Source organism: Symsagittifera roscoffensis, chromosome 2 (assembly GCF_963678635.1).
Source record: "Symsagittifera roscoffensis chromosome 2, txSymRosc1.1, whole genome shotgun sequence".
NCBI lineage: Eukaryota > Metazoa > Xenacoelomorpha > Acoela > Convolutidae > Symsagittifera > Symsagittifera roscoffensis.
Window position 1 is genome coordinate 3,390,652 of NC_087063.1, and position 18,884 is coordinate 3,409,535.

At 33.4% G+C, this 18,884-nt stretch overlaps 1 protein-coding gene across 3 annotated transcripts in view; it reads right to left on the bottom strand.

The window, feature by feature from the left end:
* Positions 1-7,241: 7,241 nt before the first annotated feature.
* Positions 7,242-18,884, bottom strand: part of LOC134839363 (sodium/potassium/calcium exchanger 3-like) — a 43,489-nt gene continuing 31,846 nt past the window's right edge. For 2 of the 3 annotated variants that reach the window (XM_063854885.1, XM_063854886.1), the window contains exons 8-13: positions 17,242-17,313; positions 16,098-16,517; positions 14,305-14,400; positions 9,421-9,632; positions 8,812-9,139; positions 7,244-7,607 (exon numbers count right to left, since the gene is read on the bottom strand). In XM_063854885.1, the coding sequence (XP_063710955.1) occupies positions 7,395-7,607; positions 8,812-9,139; positions 9,421-9,632; positions 14,305-14,400; positions 16,098-16,517; positions 17,242-17,313 (1,341 nt within the window). In that variant the 3' untranslated portion in view covers positions 7,244-7,394. Of the gene's footprint in view, positions 7,608-8,811; positions 9,140-9,420; positions 9,633-14,304; positions 14,401-16,097; positions 16,518-17,241; positions 17,314-18,884 lie in introns of all 3 variants that reach the window. The other variant, XM_063854887.1, reaches the window with a different exon arrangement.

Here is an 18,884-nt window from a genome sequence, read left to right on the forward strand (position 1 = left end):
TGATAGTTCAAAAAGGATTTTTTTTTTGCGTTCACCGTTCATAATGACACTATCATTAATTTATGTTCTTTTTTTTGATTTTTTGGAATTTACTCGGTGTTGTTGTGTCAATGTTATGAGTCAAATTTTTTTCAATCAGCCAATTGTATACGTAAAATTGCATTTTTGAGTTTTTTGACTTGTTTTCTTATCAGAAATGCATCTTATGCAATGAAATGAAGATTTTCCACAAAGTCTCAATATAATTCGTAAAACTGATGACAAGACGTGGACTAGCCAAGAGTCTTTGGGAAAACGGTTGGCAATGTTTTCAATTGTGAATGTGAGAGGCTACAAAAATTTTGTTTTCCATGGTAGATCATAACCGTATTGCAGTTCTTAGATTAAAGTTTGATGGTTTTATCGAATCGTTTTTCCATGTTGTTTGCTGTTAGACATCATTTAACCATGAATTTCAAATTGTTTCCTCATGATTTGTCTCAGTGTTTTCTCATCTTTTGGTTAACTGTAATTCGTTTGTGTACTCTTCTCGAACTAGTTAATTTGTGGTCAAACGAAATATCCAACAATCAACAATCTTTGTCAAAGCTTTTTCTAACATTTTTGGTGTAATCAGGTATATGTGGTGTTCTTCTTCAGGATAATTATAGCTGAAATCGTTTCATGCGCAGCGAAAAACGGAGAAAACCTATCAACACTTATGATTGGGCCATCAAAACTTAAGCCAACAGGACTGCTGGATCATCAACTAGATTATACATTTTTGTACTTTTGCCTATTTCAAAAAAATTTATTGACAAAAAGATTTAAAAGTTGAGTTTTTTGAATTTTTTTTTGGAAAGTGACGATCAGATATTGTTACGACCTGAGGATTGTTCACCTAGTTATTCTTGCGTGACAACTTCAAGAGATTTCGCTACTTATTATCCCGCACTGGATTTTCATGGATAAAAGTCCATTGGTTTTGATTTTAAGTAACAAAATTAATGACAATATAATCGATTATAGATGCCAGTTTAAAAATTAATATTTTTTTTATTGGATTATAATTTAATTCTGTTATTACCAAACTAATCCATTATAATCCCCTTTTCTTCATTTATAATCGATTTTTGTTTCAACATAGTTCCATGAATATTGATTGTTTTTTTCTCCACAAAAAACCACTATAATCGATTAAACACTAATAATCAAAAAAACACAATCGTTTTCTGCAGACAAAATGTTTACTCAGCTTTTCCACCATTTTTTTGCAAAACAATGACGAATCAAAGATATTTTTAAATGATATTTAGATACCATGAAACAAAAAAGAAGAAACCATTTCACAAAATCAAGTTTGTGTTCTGGCTGTTTTTTGTTGTAATTCTGCTTAGCCCCCCCCTCGGCATTTTAACCTACCCTAATATGTTTTAACTCCCTGATAACCCGCATTAAGTAAATTGGTGATTGTAAAAAAGGTTGATGGTAAAAAGAAATGAAGAAAAAAATGTTAAAATCTAAAACTAAAAAGCGGAGAAAAAAGTACAATGGTAGAATTATGTGAAAAGCAAAAATTTATGATACTTGAAATGTGACAAATGCACTCAAAAGGAAATAGCAAATTGCATCAAAATTTTTTGAAAAAAAAAATATTTTTGATTATAATCATTTATAACTAATTATTTTGACATAACAATTATGAGGATGATTATCCATTTTAAATCGATTATAAACCATTGAACTTTAAAATTATCGTAACTGACAATTAAAATCTTAAAAAATTGATCCTTGTCCACAAAATAATCCAGTGCGGAATAAAAACAAAACAGTTGAAACTAATTTAAGTTTATTGATTGTTTTTAGTTCAATTTTTTAAACAAACTTTAGATTGTTTTCATTGGCAGTATCTTATGTAACTTTTAAACAACTTGTTGCATTTTTTAGTTTAATTTTTGATGGTTCTATCGAACCTATTGCATTTTTAGCTTAAGCTTTCATCTTTTGATCGAATTGTTTTTCCATGTTGTTTCCTGTTAGACATCATTTAACTGTCCATTTCAAATTGTTTCTTCATGATTTGTCTCAGTGTTATCTGATTTTTTGATTAAATGAACTTCGTTTTTGTACGTTTCTCGAACTACTTAAATTGTGGTCAAATGAAACGTCCAACAATTTTTGTCAAAGTTTTTTCTAGCATTTTTGGTGTAACCAGCCCAGGTTTATGTGTTGTTCCTTCAAAGGATATGCATAGCTGATTTCGTTCCATGCGCAACGTAGAACGGAGACACCCTATCAACACTCATGTTTGGGCCATCAAAGTTTGAGCCCACAGGACCACTGGCTCATCACCTAGTTTATTCATTTCTCTACTATTGTCTATTTTAAAAAAACACTGTTGAAAGCAGACTTAAAGCTTGATTTTTTTGGATTTTTCTTTTTGAGAAAGCGACAATCAGAAACTGTTAAGACGTGAGACTTGTTCATCCGTTGAATCCAACGCGAAAACTTAATGAGATTTTGCTTCTTGTTATTACATGGATAATAATCGATTGTTTTTGATTTTAAGTGTCAAAAATATTGGAGAGTTTAAGCAATTATAGACTCTATTTTCAAAACCTGAATTCTCTTTAAACGGGTCATATTTGAATTTCTCATACCAAAATAAACCATTTAAATCCATTTCTGTTTCATTATAATCGATTTTTTTACACCATAAAAATCATAAAAATCGATTTTTTTCTCCACAAAAATCCCTTATAACCGATTGTTTTCTGCAATAAAATTGTTTACTCATCTTGCACCATATATTTTCTGCATGACTATTACAAGCCAAAGATAATTTTTGAGCTAAATTTGAAAAAAAAAACAAGAAACAAAAAAAGGAATCAATTCAAAACCATCAAGTTTTTTCTGGCTGTTTTTTTTTTGCTGTACTCATGTTCCTCTCCCCCAGGTAACAGTTTACCATTCAAGTTTTCAATTCGCCCCTTTATCTTGCTCAAGTTTTTCCTACAACTGAACGAGCTACTCAGCAAAAGTCCCACCTAATTACCTCTCCCCTCATTTTAACTCACTCTTATATTTTTTCAACTGCCCAACCACCCACATTCAGTAATCTGGCGGATGTAAGAGTGGTCGAATGTAAAAAGCAATTTACTAAAACGTTAAGCTGCCTTATTAAATAGTGGAAAACAATGTAAAATGTAAAATCTTATGTGAAAAGTACAGTTAATCAAACGTACAGCGCAGCAACTGCACTAAAAAGGAAATAAGATGAAGTTGAAAACACTAGCAAATTTCATCAAAAACCTCTGAAAAAGAATCATTGTTATTGGTTATAATCATGTATAATGGATTATATTGATATAAAAAATTTTGGTATTAAAATCCAATTTAAATCGATTATTGTCAACCTTAAAACGAACAAATTCTTTGCCTTTTCCAATAGATCTAGCATATCAGTTTATATGTTTTGCAAAAAATTTTCATCAAAATTTTTGTTTTCTCTCCATGGCATTTTAGTTTTTGAAAGTTTTTGCAACAAGTTGTACAAAACTGCCGGCAATGAAGTATTGGTTTGCACAACTCATACAAAAATTTATTTCAATTTTAAATGCAAATCTTTTCAGAAGCAGCAAGGACACTGATGCTTTCTATCGTTTTTTAAAAAACAGTCAAATTTTACATTTGAAGTTGTTGACAAATATAATCAAAATTGGCAGTTTCAGCTGAATTTTAGCCATTGATTTTATCCGAGAAAACCATTATTAGAAAAAACTCACAAGACTAAATAAAATTTTTCTTTCATAAAATTTTTTTCATTGGGTTCAAATAGGTTTCCGCACAAAAATCTGTCGTTGCAGGTTCAAGGTCAAACTTGCAAATAAAGAAACTAAGTTAAACTGCTTTCATTAAAATTTTACTGATCTTTGCAGTCGAAAACACGCTCAAGGTAACTGAAGACTGCGCGGGTTTTGATTTGCCAAATTAAATATCAAACTTTTGCATACAGTAGCATACAAAACTGTTTGCATCAGAGAGGCGAATCAAAAAGCCGACTGCTCTGTAACGTTTATGTAGTGTTTGGTTTAAAAAAGTCAATTTTTCAAAAAAAAAAAGAAAGTTTTCTAGAGAACACTTAAAAATTTTGTTTGAAACCCATCTCCAACGAGCTATGTATACTAATAAATATACCAAATAGCATGCCTCAATTCAGTTTGGAGCAATTTCTGAAGCGTAAGTAGCAGGAAATAAAACGCGGGCTAACTATTCCAATTTGACTATCTTTCAGAGTGTTGGCAATCTTTCATTTGAACCCCAAACATTTATAAAAAAAGATAACAAGTTTAATCTTTTTTTATTTGGGCTCATTACAACAATAATTTTGGAATAAAATTCAAATTGAATTTGAAAAAAAAAATGAGTTAATAAAAAGGCTAATAAAAATGCTTTGCCATAAAAGAAATGGTTTTTCTCATATGAAAACTTTTATTCAATTTTGAGCTGTTGGCTCACCACAAAAGCAGCTTTGTATTTAGCCAACATTCGGAGAAAGCAGTTTTAAAGTGAGTAAAAGCCATATATAGATCAGAAATTGTCTCTAGGCAGTTCCTAAGTTTTTTTAAGGGAGTAACAAATGTTTCAAATCAAAAGCCAATTTTTTTTGAAGTCGTTCTGTGCACTTGGAAAAAATAAAGTTGTTACCACTAGGAAAAAAAGCATGTTTTTTTTCTGTTACAGTACCTTTTTTACATTTGACAAACTCTTCGAGATTTTTGCTTTTAATACATAAATTAAGACTAAAACACTCAAAATGAATATATATTCATCTATATCAATCTATATATTCAAAGCATATGCTCGCCTTTGCATTGTATAGATTTCTATAGTATTTAGTAGTTCAGATACAACTGCAACCAAGTTTTATCAAAACGTCAAAAAAATTTCTGAAACTGAAAAAATACGAAATCGCGTTTTCAAGGGATGGCAGCTCAGACTTAAGAAGCTCGGCTAAAGTTCTTCGTCAGCTACCTTTTTGTGAAATTTAGGGAAGAAAAATATTCTATCAAAACTTAATCAGACCCATTAAAAATGGCAATTCGTTCAAAATTTGCCTTTAAATCAACCTCGCAATAATGTCATCTCATTGCTTACCGTAGCTAAATTGATGTGATTTTAATGAAACTGAAGTTTCTTTAAAGAATGGCTCTCGTTTAATCATTTACCGTTTAAGCTTGTTTTTGTTACAACAACATCGTGAACTTAATGAAGTTTTGATCCCTCAATTATTTGATCTTTTCATCCTAGATAATTATTTTGCTTTTTTTTCATCAGTTTCGGCAGATTGATAATTATTAATGTTGGGTAAAAACTCGATTTTTTAGGGTATGTCATTTTTTGTGCTTATATTCAAAGTAAAATTTATGTTTGGGCCTGCTACGTTTTTTTGTGGCAAACAACTTCATTTTTTTAAGGTAGTAACGTATTTTTTATTTACATTGTTTTTTCCGACTATAGAAGTTAATGAGAAACTTTATGCAACACATTTTTTGCACACAAATTGACACACAGAAATGACTCCTGAAAGATAAGTTTCAAGGGTTGAAGGAATCTTACTTTCAATATCACCCATAATATCCCTGAAAGTGTGATGGAATTTTGGCCCACTTCACATAAAATAAAAGCCCCGTATATTAACTAGAAATTCATTGAGTTTGTTATCGTATCGAAGGTTTTTAGTCGTGAATTCAAGGTTTTGAAGAAAATATGAAAAGTTGTCTCAAGTGTTTTTTTGGAGTAAAAATGGATAGTTATTTTGATGAACGCTCGGCAAGCGCAAAGTACGCCTTACGCAGAAAACTGAATGACTAGCAACTAGCATAATTTCGATAGCTTTTCCTCAGAAAATCGAAGCAAAAAGAAATTGATAAACTGAATAATTTGAACTCAAACTGAAACTTGCATTTCTAGGCCTCGGAGCGGTTAACCGGTTAACCAGTTGGTTTATTTTAACCAGTTAAGTTTTCATTAACCGGTTAACCGATGGACCATTTACTAGAGTTCCTATCATACTACTAAGTTATATTTTGCCTTTTTCAGATAAAAATGTCGAGTTGGGTGTCGAAATACTTTAATAAAATCAACGACAAACCGGCTGAGTTTCAGATATGTCGGAAGTCCTTCACCCTGTCTGGAGGCAACGGGGCGCTTCTGTATCATGCGAACAAGGTTAGTTAATCGTATAATATGAACTTTTATGTGATTTCATGGCTATTTTAAACTATTACTATTTTAAACTACTACTGTTCTGTATAAAATTCAATCAGTTCTGCCAAAAACGTTTTCTTCAGAATTAAACGGTTAATCGGTTAATTTGAAATCGGTTAGCCGGTTAAGAAAAAATTAACCGCTCCGAGGCCTATGCATTTCTGAGAAGTAGAACTCAGATGTAAAGAAATCAAGCTATTAACAAGCAAAAGAAATTCTAAACATAGAAGCTTTTATACTAGCATATATATATATATATATAACCTTTTTTGTCTACCCGGGTTGTGTAAAAAATGTGTGATTCATGCTAATTCCTTAATTCAATTCACAATCTGCTTGCAGGCTATTTTTCAATTTAATTCGGAACTTAAGTTAAATCCGCTCGCACGTTTTTGCTTACTTTCTGCACTATTTATGTTGAGCTTATTTATTTTCGCTAAACGTTATTTTAAAAGTCATTCTCAAAACTGAATGATTACGAATATCAATTTTACATTTTTAGAGTACAAAACTATCAATAAAATAATTCAATTATAAATAATTATTTATGATAAAAATTAACAATAAAAGGCACAAGTTTCGGTCTTTAACTATTAAGTCATTTGTTTTTGAAACAGTTTTAAAAAATTATCTTTACACAGAAGAATACATAAAATTTGAATTCAGAATGCAAGTAAATAAATAATCACCCAGTTATTGTGATAGCAGTTTTGTCGCAAACGGTGATTAAGTAGATTAATGATATCCAGTCTACCAAAAATTGTTTCCTTTCTATACTCTCGATTCGTTGTCAAAGTTCACTCTATATTTTTGTGATACAAAAAATTTTGTTAGTTTATTTTGGAAAAATGATCGTTTTTGTTTTTTTTTTTCATTTGTTTTTTTTTTCAAAAAACATTCATTCTTTTTAGGATATAATCAAATCAATTTTGTATTGAAAAACGTTTTTTTTTCTTTCTCAAAATTCAAAATTTTTTTGACGGTTGCTCTTAAGTTTTTTTCTATCGTTTTTACATAAAATATGATTTGATATATGCCTAGTAGACCGGATGCTCAAAAATAATAATGCGTTAACTTAACAGCCAACAAATACTCTATTTGTTAACAATAAAAGTTAAAAGTTAATATTCGTGGCCAGAGGTCGACTAGCAAGCAAACCCCTCGTCACAAGCGAACTCCTGGACCAGAGCGTATATGATGAAGAGGACATACATGATGACGAAGGTCACGCCCACGAATCTGTTCAGGCGGAAGCGGACAGCGATGAAGACGAGGTAGCAGAGGACAAGGATGAAGAAGAGGATGAAGCCGAACTTCACGTGCGGGATTAGAGGGTTGTTGTGACGCAGCTGCGCAGCCTGGAAAAAAACCCGAAAAAATGAAACTAAATAAAACAAGACTGCTCGTATCAGGGCGAAGCCCTGAAAGTTCTAACTGCCTTTTAAGGTCTATGGAGCATTAATAAGATAGAAAATTTCAATGTAATAAAAAAAAACTTAAAAAAATTTTTTTTTGAAAAAATTTGAGATTTTTTTAAAAAAACATCCCCCACACGTCATATTAAGTCCAAAGCGATAGATTTTGCTCCCATTAACAAATCAATTATGGCATATAACTTCCTTGAACCAATTTGGAACGATTTCTAGGACGGATTAAATCTCGCTTACGCGTTAATAGCGCGAAATTTATCGCGCGTTAATTGTCCCAAACTGACCAAAATGGCAATCTTTAAACCCCCATAACTTTACGAAAAATGATCACAGGTAAAATATCTTTTCAAATTCAAGCTCAGGACAACAATAGCTTTCGACTGATATAAAAAAATTCCGTCAAAAACGGCTAGTTACAAAGTCGAAATTTGTCTGAAGAAAAAAAAAACCCACCCCGAGCACAAATATTCCGTTACTTTCGGAATCGAAAGTCGGAACAAAGATTGCAACTGCTACGCAAAACTGCAATTGAATAAAAAAATTGAAAATCAATCGCGAATTTGCTACAGAACCAAAAATTGGCAAGTGTTTGGAAAGATTGCAATTGAGTTGAAAAATTTCAACTTAATCTTAACTAAATTTGCGATGATAATTTCTAATTAAACGGTTAGAAGAAGATTTTCCCACAAGGGAAAGATCAACAAATGAGCTATTCCTTTCGTACAGGATAAAAATTATTTGACCGTCTTTTTCTCGACACAGATTTTTTCGATTTTTTAAAATTCGTCTTGCAGAGCTTTAATATAATGTATCGCTCAACCATTTCTATTAATTATTTGTGTCGGAAAAGAAATTGAAAAAAGTAAGTAAAATACTAAAACCAACCCGAAGACAAAATTCTTCAGAATAACTCTCAGTACAGTTAGATATAATTGTTTGCAAACTAAAAAATCATCACCTGTATCAGTTTATGATAAGTTTAACGCAATTTGAAGACGCTCGACTATTACTAAGTTTACAATTCACAATAACAGCCAAAGCGACCGCACATCGGTGAACAATTTAAATTAAAAAATCTTAATTTTATTAAAATGTCAAAATTTAGAATTAAAGTCTTTTAAGAGGAGCTTACTTTTTCGTCGGCGCTCAGCAGTTGAATCGGTTTTAGTTGGTCCATGAACAACATGCGCACTAGAAAGGGAAGTCCGAGGCCAAGGTCAATGTCGAACACGTTACTTCCGATCGCATTCGACACCGCCATGTCCCCGAACCCATCTCGGGCCACTATGACGGAGCTGAGAGCGTCGGGAACACTAGTGCCCACGGCCACGATTACAAGACCCATGACGAACTGCTGGATGTCCAGGGCACAACCGGCCCTGCCGACGAGAAAGACCATGGCGAAACTGCAGAAGCCGATCCAGAACAGACTCATCATAAAAGAGACTAAATAGTATTTCCTGAAAAATAAAACAAGGATACTTAATTTTATCAACATTTTAGTTCAATTGAAAGAAGAGATCATATTCGACTACATTTTAGAAGTTGAACTTACTGCTATGCAGAAACAATGTGATGATTAATTCTTCAAACTTACTTCATCGAGTCATACTTTCACAGGGTTTCTGGCGATTTAAAAAGCATATAATCTTTGACAATGAAAAAATGAAAGCAATGTTGAAACGAATGAATTACTCTCTTGATGCACACTTCATCGAGATAAAAAAAAAACGAAACTAACTTTAAGTGTGGCTTTCCGCAGTTTGGAACAGTCCAAGCGAACAGGATAGCCCAGGGGAAGGCTAAGACGAACAGAATCCACGCTCCCAGAAACTTGACATTGGCCACGAACCCAGGGCTGTCCTTGGAGGGAATGGCCATGGGAACCCCAGGCATGCAGCTGCAGATTTTGATTTCATCATCTTCTTCCTCTTCGCCGTCTCCATCCGTATCCTGCCAAAAATAACATGCCAGTTTGGATATATTTAACAATCTCCCCCTTTCAAGAAAGGGGGGGGATTGTTAAGTAGATTAAATTAGTCGAATTTTCGACCAATCAGAATGCAACAAAACTAGACTTCGCAATAGAACGCTCTAGTGCTTTTTACATTTTTTATTCATAGGGGTGGAGATTCTTAAGAAGACACCATAGGGAGGGGGGAGAGATTGCTAAGTAGATCTGCCAGTTTGGCTACTTATACTTAATGCCAAATTTTTGACAAACTCTTACTTAATCAACGAATCTGAACGAAGTTATTTGAGCTAAAACTACTCATTTTATCACTGATTTCCGTGCTTGAAAGTTGTCTCCAATTAAACTATCCCGGGTTGACCTCCATAAAATTCCATAAACCAAGTCTATGAAAAAATACTAGTCAAACAAATTTTATACATTTTTTTACAATGATGTCATCGAAATTTCAAAAAAAAATTTTTTGTTTTGTCATAAAAATCGGTGTATCGTACTAAATATCAACGAAAATCTTTTTGTCAAAAGAAAATGCTAATCATACAATTTCCATATACCGAAATTTTATGACCAGCATTTTTTTGATGGCGTCAACAAAAATTTTTCTAAGTAATTTTGAAATTGCCCCAAAAATCTTTTGTTTTTTTTTCAATACCAAAACAAATTTTGTACTCAAGCAAGCATTTTCCAAAAACAATTTTTGCATGCAAAATTTAAATTTTTGTGTTTCAAAAGTAGTCCTGGATACACAAAAATTGGATTTTTTTCCGTTTCTCTGGATAACTTTTTCAAAAACGCTTAACACTCCTATTTTTTTGTATGGTATGTTTATGAATGCCTTGATCATTATCTGATAATTGAAAAACTCAAATTTTATTAGTCATTTTGATAAAAATTTAAAAGTTGGATGCTTTTAGTATATTAGTTGTGTAAGAAAACTCTTGTATAACTCAGGTTGCTTCCAATGCATTGAAAATGCAAGACGATCAAAATGTTGGTGACTTTAGTTTTGAGTAAACCATGGTTTTTGTCACTTGTGTTTGGTCCTGAACACATCCGATAAATTTTGAGAAATTAAATTTTTTTAAAAATCATTTTTTTTGGTTTATGGGAAAATGCTAGTCATACAATTACCATATATGCAAAATCACTAGTTTTAGACTTTTCGTGCATTTTTTGTACTTATGGAACTGCATGAAAATTTATGATTAGCAGTTTTTTATATATGAAAATTGTATGATTAGCCTTCCGACTGCACTATAACTAATACAAACTAGTTTTTGTTAACAAAAAAAAAGATAACATTTTGAAAAATTGATACGCAATATCCGATACGAGGAGGTATAGCTCGTCTCTAATTTTGGACATTTCACAAGCCTTAATTTGACGACTCTCCCTTGAGAACAAAGTGCAGTTAGTTATAGATACGTAACTGCACTCTAATTTTGAGTGCAGTTACGTATCCATTTTGTGTTTTTTTTTATCGGTTGAGTTCTGTTTTTATCCGGCATTCAGTTTTTGGCTTACGCCGTTACAACTCTACAATTCGATGTGTGGCTGACCTTTGTTTTTGTATTTAGTAAGCTTGTTGAGTATTTGAACAACTTGTTAGAAATATACTGAATAATGGTGCTAGGGATTTTAGCAGACCGGTTTTTAGCAGATCAATCTTTTTTACAGACTCAGAACAATGTCCGAAAGCTAATTGTAAACGCGGTATTGGCGATTAGAAACCGCTTGATCTGCTGCGCTTCAATCGGCACGAGTGTTATTGTGCGCGTAAACCTTTGTTTTGCCGCTAATTTAGCTGCTGTGTTTTTGAAGTTTTGTTGACAAATCGTGAGATAATTTTGTTGACAAATCGTGAGATAATTGTCTTAATTGGTAAAACTTGGCCCCAGACTAAGCGCTTTTTTGAGTCTGTCAACCAAGCATCTATAACTTTATTACGTTGGTCTGCTAAAGTTCCATTTTTCAATTTTATGCTGAAAGATGGCTCTGCTAAATGATCGATCCCCCTGAAAAAAGTACTGAACGGTGCACTACAAAAAGTATACGTACAGGCACTGAAGTTTCATGGATAATAGTCGATTATAATATTCGATAGTGTTTTCATTGTAAGTCTCCACAAAAAAAACAATGATTAGGAGCGATTAAAAATGTATTATTTAATTTTTTTTCTAATTTAGTCTGAAAAGTTTAACACAAGGCAGCGTTTTCAAAAATTAGCAGTTGTTTCTGGTTTACCGCAATTTTGGTTATAAAGTTGCAAAAATGAGATTTACTTCGGCTAAGAAAATGGTTATAATTTTTTTCACATTTTCCCTTCACAATTTTTTAGGTTGTATTTTTCTAGTTTTTTCTGATTTTTCTAACTTCTGCCAAACTCACGTACTTCGTTCCCTTCCTTGTTAAGCCCTTTTTTCGTGCCAACCCCAACACCCCCCCCCCCCCGCCCCCCTATGGGAGCGGGTGTTATGATGAGACATAACTCCTAAAATGATTTAAGAGCCAAGTTACATGGCCACTGGTATAAAATTGTTGCTGGTGAATTTCATATTTAAACTCGCAAAAAAGAATCTATTTCTTTCAGGCTGTTGAAAAAAGTTGGATGATCTTGTTAACTATCCCCCCACTATGCATGTATTATTTTTGACAACAATTTCTATAGTTAACAACTGTTTCAATAGTTAACAAGATCCAAAAAGTCTTTCAAAAGTTTTAACCAAAAATCAAAACAGGTCTGAAAAAATCTAAAGCTCCGAACAAAAGCGCACCGAAGGGAAAAAAGGGGTCGTTGTTTTTTCTTCAGACCAATTTTGATTTTTTAGACAATAATTTTGACAGATTTTAACCGTGACACTTATTAAAACTACTCAATTCTGTCTGCCAAACTGGTCACGCCACTGACTTTAGCCATACAATATTCACCACTTATTCTGAATGATGGATTATTAACCTAAAATTAAAAATTGATCTAAGCCAAGTAGTCAGTTGCGTGTAATGAAAAGGCGATGGACGTAGTTCAATTTTTTATTGAAATTTGTTAAGGATTTTAGGCCGAATATATTACGAGGATAAAATAAGTTCCTGATTTAGGCTTTCCTGATGTAATTGTATTGGACTGAATAATTTTGCATTAACGTGGTTCTCGCATTATATCCCCCGGCAAATTATAGCTGCGCCCTAAAATGAAAACTACTATCGCGTACGTGTGGAGGGTTTTATTTTTTCTCTGAGTGCAGTCACAGGTTATAGAAGTTGCAACTAATTGAATTTGGTTTCTTTTTTTTTTTCAATCACACGACGTAGAAGTTGCAATTTTTTGATTTTTTTTTGTGTTTTTGTCGCTTTTTCCGCAACTATTTAAAATATGGGATTGAGATTTGACACATCCTTGATAAAATATTCGAAAGAAGGTAACCGGATCAAAGGGGACCGATCGTTTAGCAGGCCAATTTTTTAGCATAAAAAGTGAAAAACTAGTATTTAGCAGACCAACAAAATAAAGTGATGGACGATTGATTGACAGGCTCAAAAAGACGCTCAGTCTGGTGCCAAGCTTCCCCAATCAAGACAATTATCTCACGATTTGTCTACAAAACTACCAACTTCAAAAACACAACAGTCTAAATTAGCGGCAAAATAAAGATTTACGCGCAAAATAAAACTCTTGTTGAATTGAAGCGCAGCGGAGCAAGCGGTGTCTAAGCGCCAATGCCGCGTTTGAAGCTAGCTATCTGACTTTATAATGGTTCTGAGTCTGCTAAAAAACCAGTCTGCTAAAAAAAGCAGTCTGCTAAAATCCCTAAGCCCCGGATGAAAATTTGAGATTTTTTTGAAGACGTACAATAGCCAGCGTATGATTACTGGTTTTAGAGTTGTTCTTGCTGTGGAAATATCCTTGCAAACAAATCAAGAAATTTGACTTAATAAGCTCAAATTGGTTCTTAAGGAAGCTGCTGGGCTTAGATTACTCTTAATGCAGCGGAAACACGACAGACAAAATTGAAAGAGTTCCTTGGCCCGGCGTCAAGGAAGGTCTAACTATTTAAGAGTCATTTTTGCGCAAATTGTGCAAAAAAAATCAACACAACAAAAGAACTATTCCAGCCAATATTTCGAGACCAATTGACTGCTTCGTTTCAAGCACAAGATTCTCATAGGCAGTTCTGTTGTCTCTAAACTTTTTCAAACTATCTGGTAAAGACGCTTCAAACCTTTATTGTCTGTATCGTCAAAACAAAATACCATTTATTGACGCGAGACCCAGTGATCTGTTAAATATTTTTTGTCTCTCGTTTTTCGGCGGCGTACAAAATTAGTCTCCGCTTTCCAAAGAAACAATTTGGGCCCATGAAATCAAATTTATTGTGTTGTTTCCAGAACAAGAACACTGCTGGAACTAGTTATGATATACTGGTTGTTTTACGCCTTCCAAATAAAATTTCTCAAATTTTGATCCGGTTAGCTTTTTTCATTTTTTTTCAAATAATTTCATGAGTCAAACTTTCATCATTTTATCGTAACTATTTGCAGAGAAAACGACAGAAACTTGAAGAAAAAGTTCGTTCCTTTGCTCATTGAGTTTCAAAACGTCACATGACTATAGGCTGGGAAGGGGGGCTGTAATGAGAAATATCTGCACAAACTAACCTGTTGGTCGGTGTTACCAGGAGGGGGGTTCGATCCTGCTCCTTCTGCTGCGTTTGATTGATTGGCTCCGACTCCGTTTAGAGAAACAGTGCCTGCCTAAAATGTTGTTTAAAAAATCTTAGAACTACTTCGAAAAAACCGAGGTTTAGTTTTTTAGAGTAAAGCCAAATAATAGAAATTTTACAAAGCTTGTGATATGACGGTAAAAGTTTTTCTCCGACCACTTCATTAACTTTGGATGTTTTTTGCGGTTTTTTTCAGAAGAGTTTTTGATAGAGCGAAATGATATCGAACAATTTTTAGTCGTGATTTGAAATCCGAGAACATCGTTCAAAAAGCTTACTCAGTATCCAAAAAACTGGTCTGATTTTTCTGTTTTTCAGACTGGTTTTCAGGGTAAGTGAAGAAGAAAAACCGAACTTTCTATGATTGATTTTGCTAGAATTCTATAAAAATTAAGGAGGCTGCTATTACCTTACGCATAATGCTAAATTTTAATCCGTCCAAAACAACGTAGAATTTAAAATTGTTAGTTTTTTTTTCGAAATGATTGTAAGTGTTGAAATGATTATTGGTTGATAGATTGACACTGATCATAACATGTAACAAAGATACATTTCGGTTGAAATCGCTGAGTTTGCGATCATAATTTGGCCGAAAAATCCAGTTACAACTAGCTCATCAACCAGTTAAACCTTTTTTTTTAATTTTCAGTTTTTTTCAACGTTATATTTTTGAAAGTAGAGAAGAATTGCCGCTTGCAGTTCTTATTACAATATCTTAAGCCGCATGTTTTTTTTTTAATTTTGAGATACTCTGTTTTAGTTTTGAAGCATGTTCCAGCAGAGAATTTACCATTAGGCTTCAAGTTATCTGAAAGTCATTCGTTTTTTGAACTTAATATTTTTATTCATATATTCCTTCTAGCCATTTCCTGCACCCCAATAAAAGTCCGCCCCTTTCAAAACCCTTTCAAGGAAGCCGCAAATGAATTCAAGTCCCCAGAGCTCAAGCGGTCTTGTCAAGTTTAGATTGAGTTGTCAAAACTGCCAAGGCCTTACTATACTTTACGGGTGGGCTGCGTCACTTAGGGTCCCCGAATAACAAGTCAAATCTCGTCTAAACAACTTTCCTTGTTGACGTGACCACATTCATAAGGTTGTAAACAAATATCTACCAAGACAGTAATGAGAAAATACCACAAAAGCAGTTAAATTCAATATAAATCGCAATCTGCCTAGAAATACATTGAAACAAGCGAGTCAAAATGTGCAGAATAATGTTTCAAAGTGTAGAACATTGTTGTTATTATCAACTGTGCACACATTTGTGCTGAAAAGCACAAAAAAAATCAACAAATGTTAATTTGGCAGAAAATTTTTTTAATACAAAAATTTGGGTAAATATTTCCTGGGAAACGCGAAGCTACAAAAAGTTAAAGACTGCTTTACAATGTCATGACTCAAACATAGTTTTGGCAACACGCAGCTTACCAAAATATGAAGAATTATAGTATTTGGTAGTCAATTTTTTAACCAACCGAAGCTTTAGCTGTTTACTAGATTTTTTTTGAACATTTTAAAAACCACTGACGAATAGCTCAAACACTTCGTACTTTTGATTTTTGAAATTTTTGGTCCATTTTTTTGTAAATAAGAGTTCAATCATTCAAAATTTGATAAGTTTTCTTATTAAAAAAGCTTTGACTGGTTAAAAAAATTGATACCACGTGACCAAAAGTTGATGGTCATAAATGCAATGACGAGGTTCGGCTCGTGGTGTTGTCTACTTACTTGGCTTGTGTTGCTGCTTTTTCGAGTACCCTGTGAACAATTCACAGAATCATTTCTATGTCTGTTAGTAGAAGGGGTTGCTGCATAGTACCAGTTATTAAGAGAACCCCCAGAGAATACGATTTCAGAACCACCACCCGAAGTACTACCAGTGCCACCGGGTAAACCCATCGCCCCCGCTGGCGACGCCGACTCCCCCATTCCGCTAACGCTCTCATGTTCTGAAGGTACGGTGCCGTCGGCCATCACGTGACCGGCAAGTTGCGCGTCTTGGTGGTTGACGCGATGAATCATCCCGCTTCCGTCTCCACCCTCGAAAACTTCGGAAATTTCTTCGAACGCGAGGGGCGCAACAGTCGGCTTGTATTTCACAGAATGGCTTGTCGAATTTGTCGAAGATGCGACACTCATTCTGCGAATCTAGTTCAAATTTGTCGTTTTAAAAACAAAAAAGAAACATCTTTTTCTCAATTTTAAGTGCATTATTATACGATGAAACCATTTTTGGGATAATATGTTAATATTATGAAAACAATCACATATGTCTTATGAACTCGCGCAGTGGCAGACCTGATAATTTCAGATATAATTAAATTTTTTCGTGACTTCAGCAGAGTTTTAAATATATTTTTTCGTCCGAAGACTTTTTTGGTGGAGAATTTTAAAACCAATCAAGACCAGGTGATGGGCAAATATAAAACTTGTAACTTTTTTCAATTAAACCTATCATAAAAGATTAATTAGATTTGTCCGGCGACTCTCCGATTGCAAATTGGACGTCACGTTTAATTTGCTTCAAGATGAGCTGTATTTTTAATTGAAGTTTGAACCATAAAAGGCAGACGATACCGCATAAATCTCCGCCTATTTTAGAGAAAATATTCCCGCCTATTTTTTGAGACAATTACTAATTAAAACTTCGGCAACCCTTATAAAATTGCTTTGAGCAAAATCTTTTCCTAACGTTGTTTTTTGAGGACTTAAGGCTTCCGTTGTTTCCATTTAAGAAACAAGTACACATTTATATAAAAAAAACAACAAATTTCAGAAGAAGGCATTAAATGTGTATAAAGGCCCAACTTGGATTCGAACTAGCGACGTATGTTTAGGCACTAAGCGAAGATGTAGTTGTATGTATTCTTACCAGTCCATTGAGTTGTGCTGTGTGTTTAAACTTGTGATCCTGATCGTCGCTTTTGCTCACGTTGTCTTCGGTCTAAAAAAATTTCAAGTTACAAATTTAAGAAGAAAAATTTAGACGCACTGAAATAGCTATTGTTTTATCTCGTACATTAGGTGGCGTAGTTTTTAAAGCCACATGTCAATTAACTCCAATTGTCAAAAAATTGCACCCAAATTTCCACTGCATTCAATGCATTTTATATCCAAAATGCCAAAATACCCCATTTTCAGATTTAAGGAAATATTGGAATATTGATTTTTTTTAATTAACTGAATCAAACTATTAAAGACAGAGGCGGAACTGCGCTTTGCACCACTTGCGATACAAAACAAAAAGCCGCTAAGTAAAAAAAATTGAAAAAATTGAAAATGTGACAAAACTAGATCTATCAAAATGAATCAGTCTAGTTTTGAAACACACACAAAACCTCAAAACACACACAAACACGATACTTTTTTGCTCGTTAAATGGAACGAAGTAAGCCAACTAATCCAACATAATAAAGGCCGAAACCTATTCAGTAAAAACAAAGAAAAATAGAAAAACAAAACCGAAAAACAAAACCGAAAAACAATTCAAACAATTTTAAGACTAATGAGACCTCAACTTCAAAACGCACGCAAGCACAATTTTTTCCGCTCCGAAAAAAGAAAAAGAAACAAATCAAAAAACCTGAAAAATTGTTGTCATGGAAAACATGAACAAAGTTTCTCTTAAAGTTTAGGTAATTGTGCGATCCAGAGGTGAACACTAAAACTATAATTTTAGTGAAACTGTTCAACAATATGTCCCTATAACTATAAAATAAAAACGCCGAAATCATTCAAGAAAAACAAAAGCTTACACAAAAAATTATAAGGTCAAAAAAAAACAAAAAAAAGCCGAAGGAGAAACACTAAGAAGAACTTCAATGTAAATTGCGTCTAAAAAACAATTATACGATGTGTCAAATAAGCCAACAAACATGAGCAGACAAACAATAAGTCAAATTCAATTTTGACCATTCTGTAAACAAAATTATTTATGGGGGAAAAGTCTCGCACCCGATGGCAATACTACCCTTGTTTATCCTAAGGGTAATAAAAGAATCAAACATAGTTTCATTTACAATAATACTAGCCTACAGAGCAAAAAAGGTAGGAAGACGACTGGTAATGTGGAAACTAAGCCAACAAACATAAGCAGACAACTGAAAGAACGATGATTTTTGCACTAATACTTTGGGTTTAAAAAAACAGATGCTGACCGGATTCGAGCCTAGTCCCTTAGCCGTCAATTAGTTTTTGTGAGCATTAATAAAACTTAACTTTCAAAAAAATTGAGCTTGTTTGCTGTAGAATTGATTGCTGCACAAATGACTCAGTGATTTTGTGGAACTAGTTAATAACCCGAAAAAAAAGAGTCTATGTTCCGATTTGATAACGATTGCTATTCCCAAGCGTAATCATTGAAAACTTCATGTTTTGGATTGAGATACCCATCTTCAAATTATTCACATTTCAGAAACCAAACAGTCACATGATCATCTCAGCCCTTTTTTCTGCTTAACTTTTTCCCCATAGCACCGGGATTTTTATTTTTAAAATTTTGAAGGAGTTTATTAC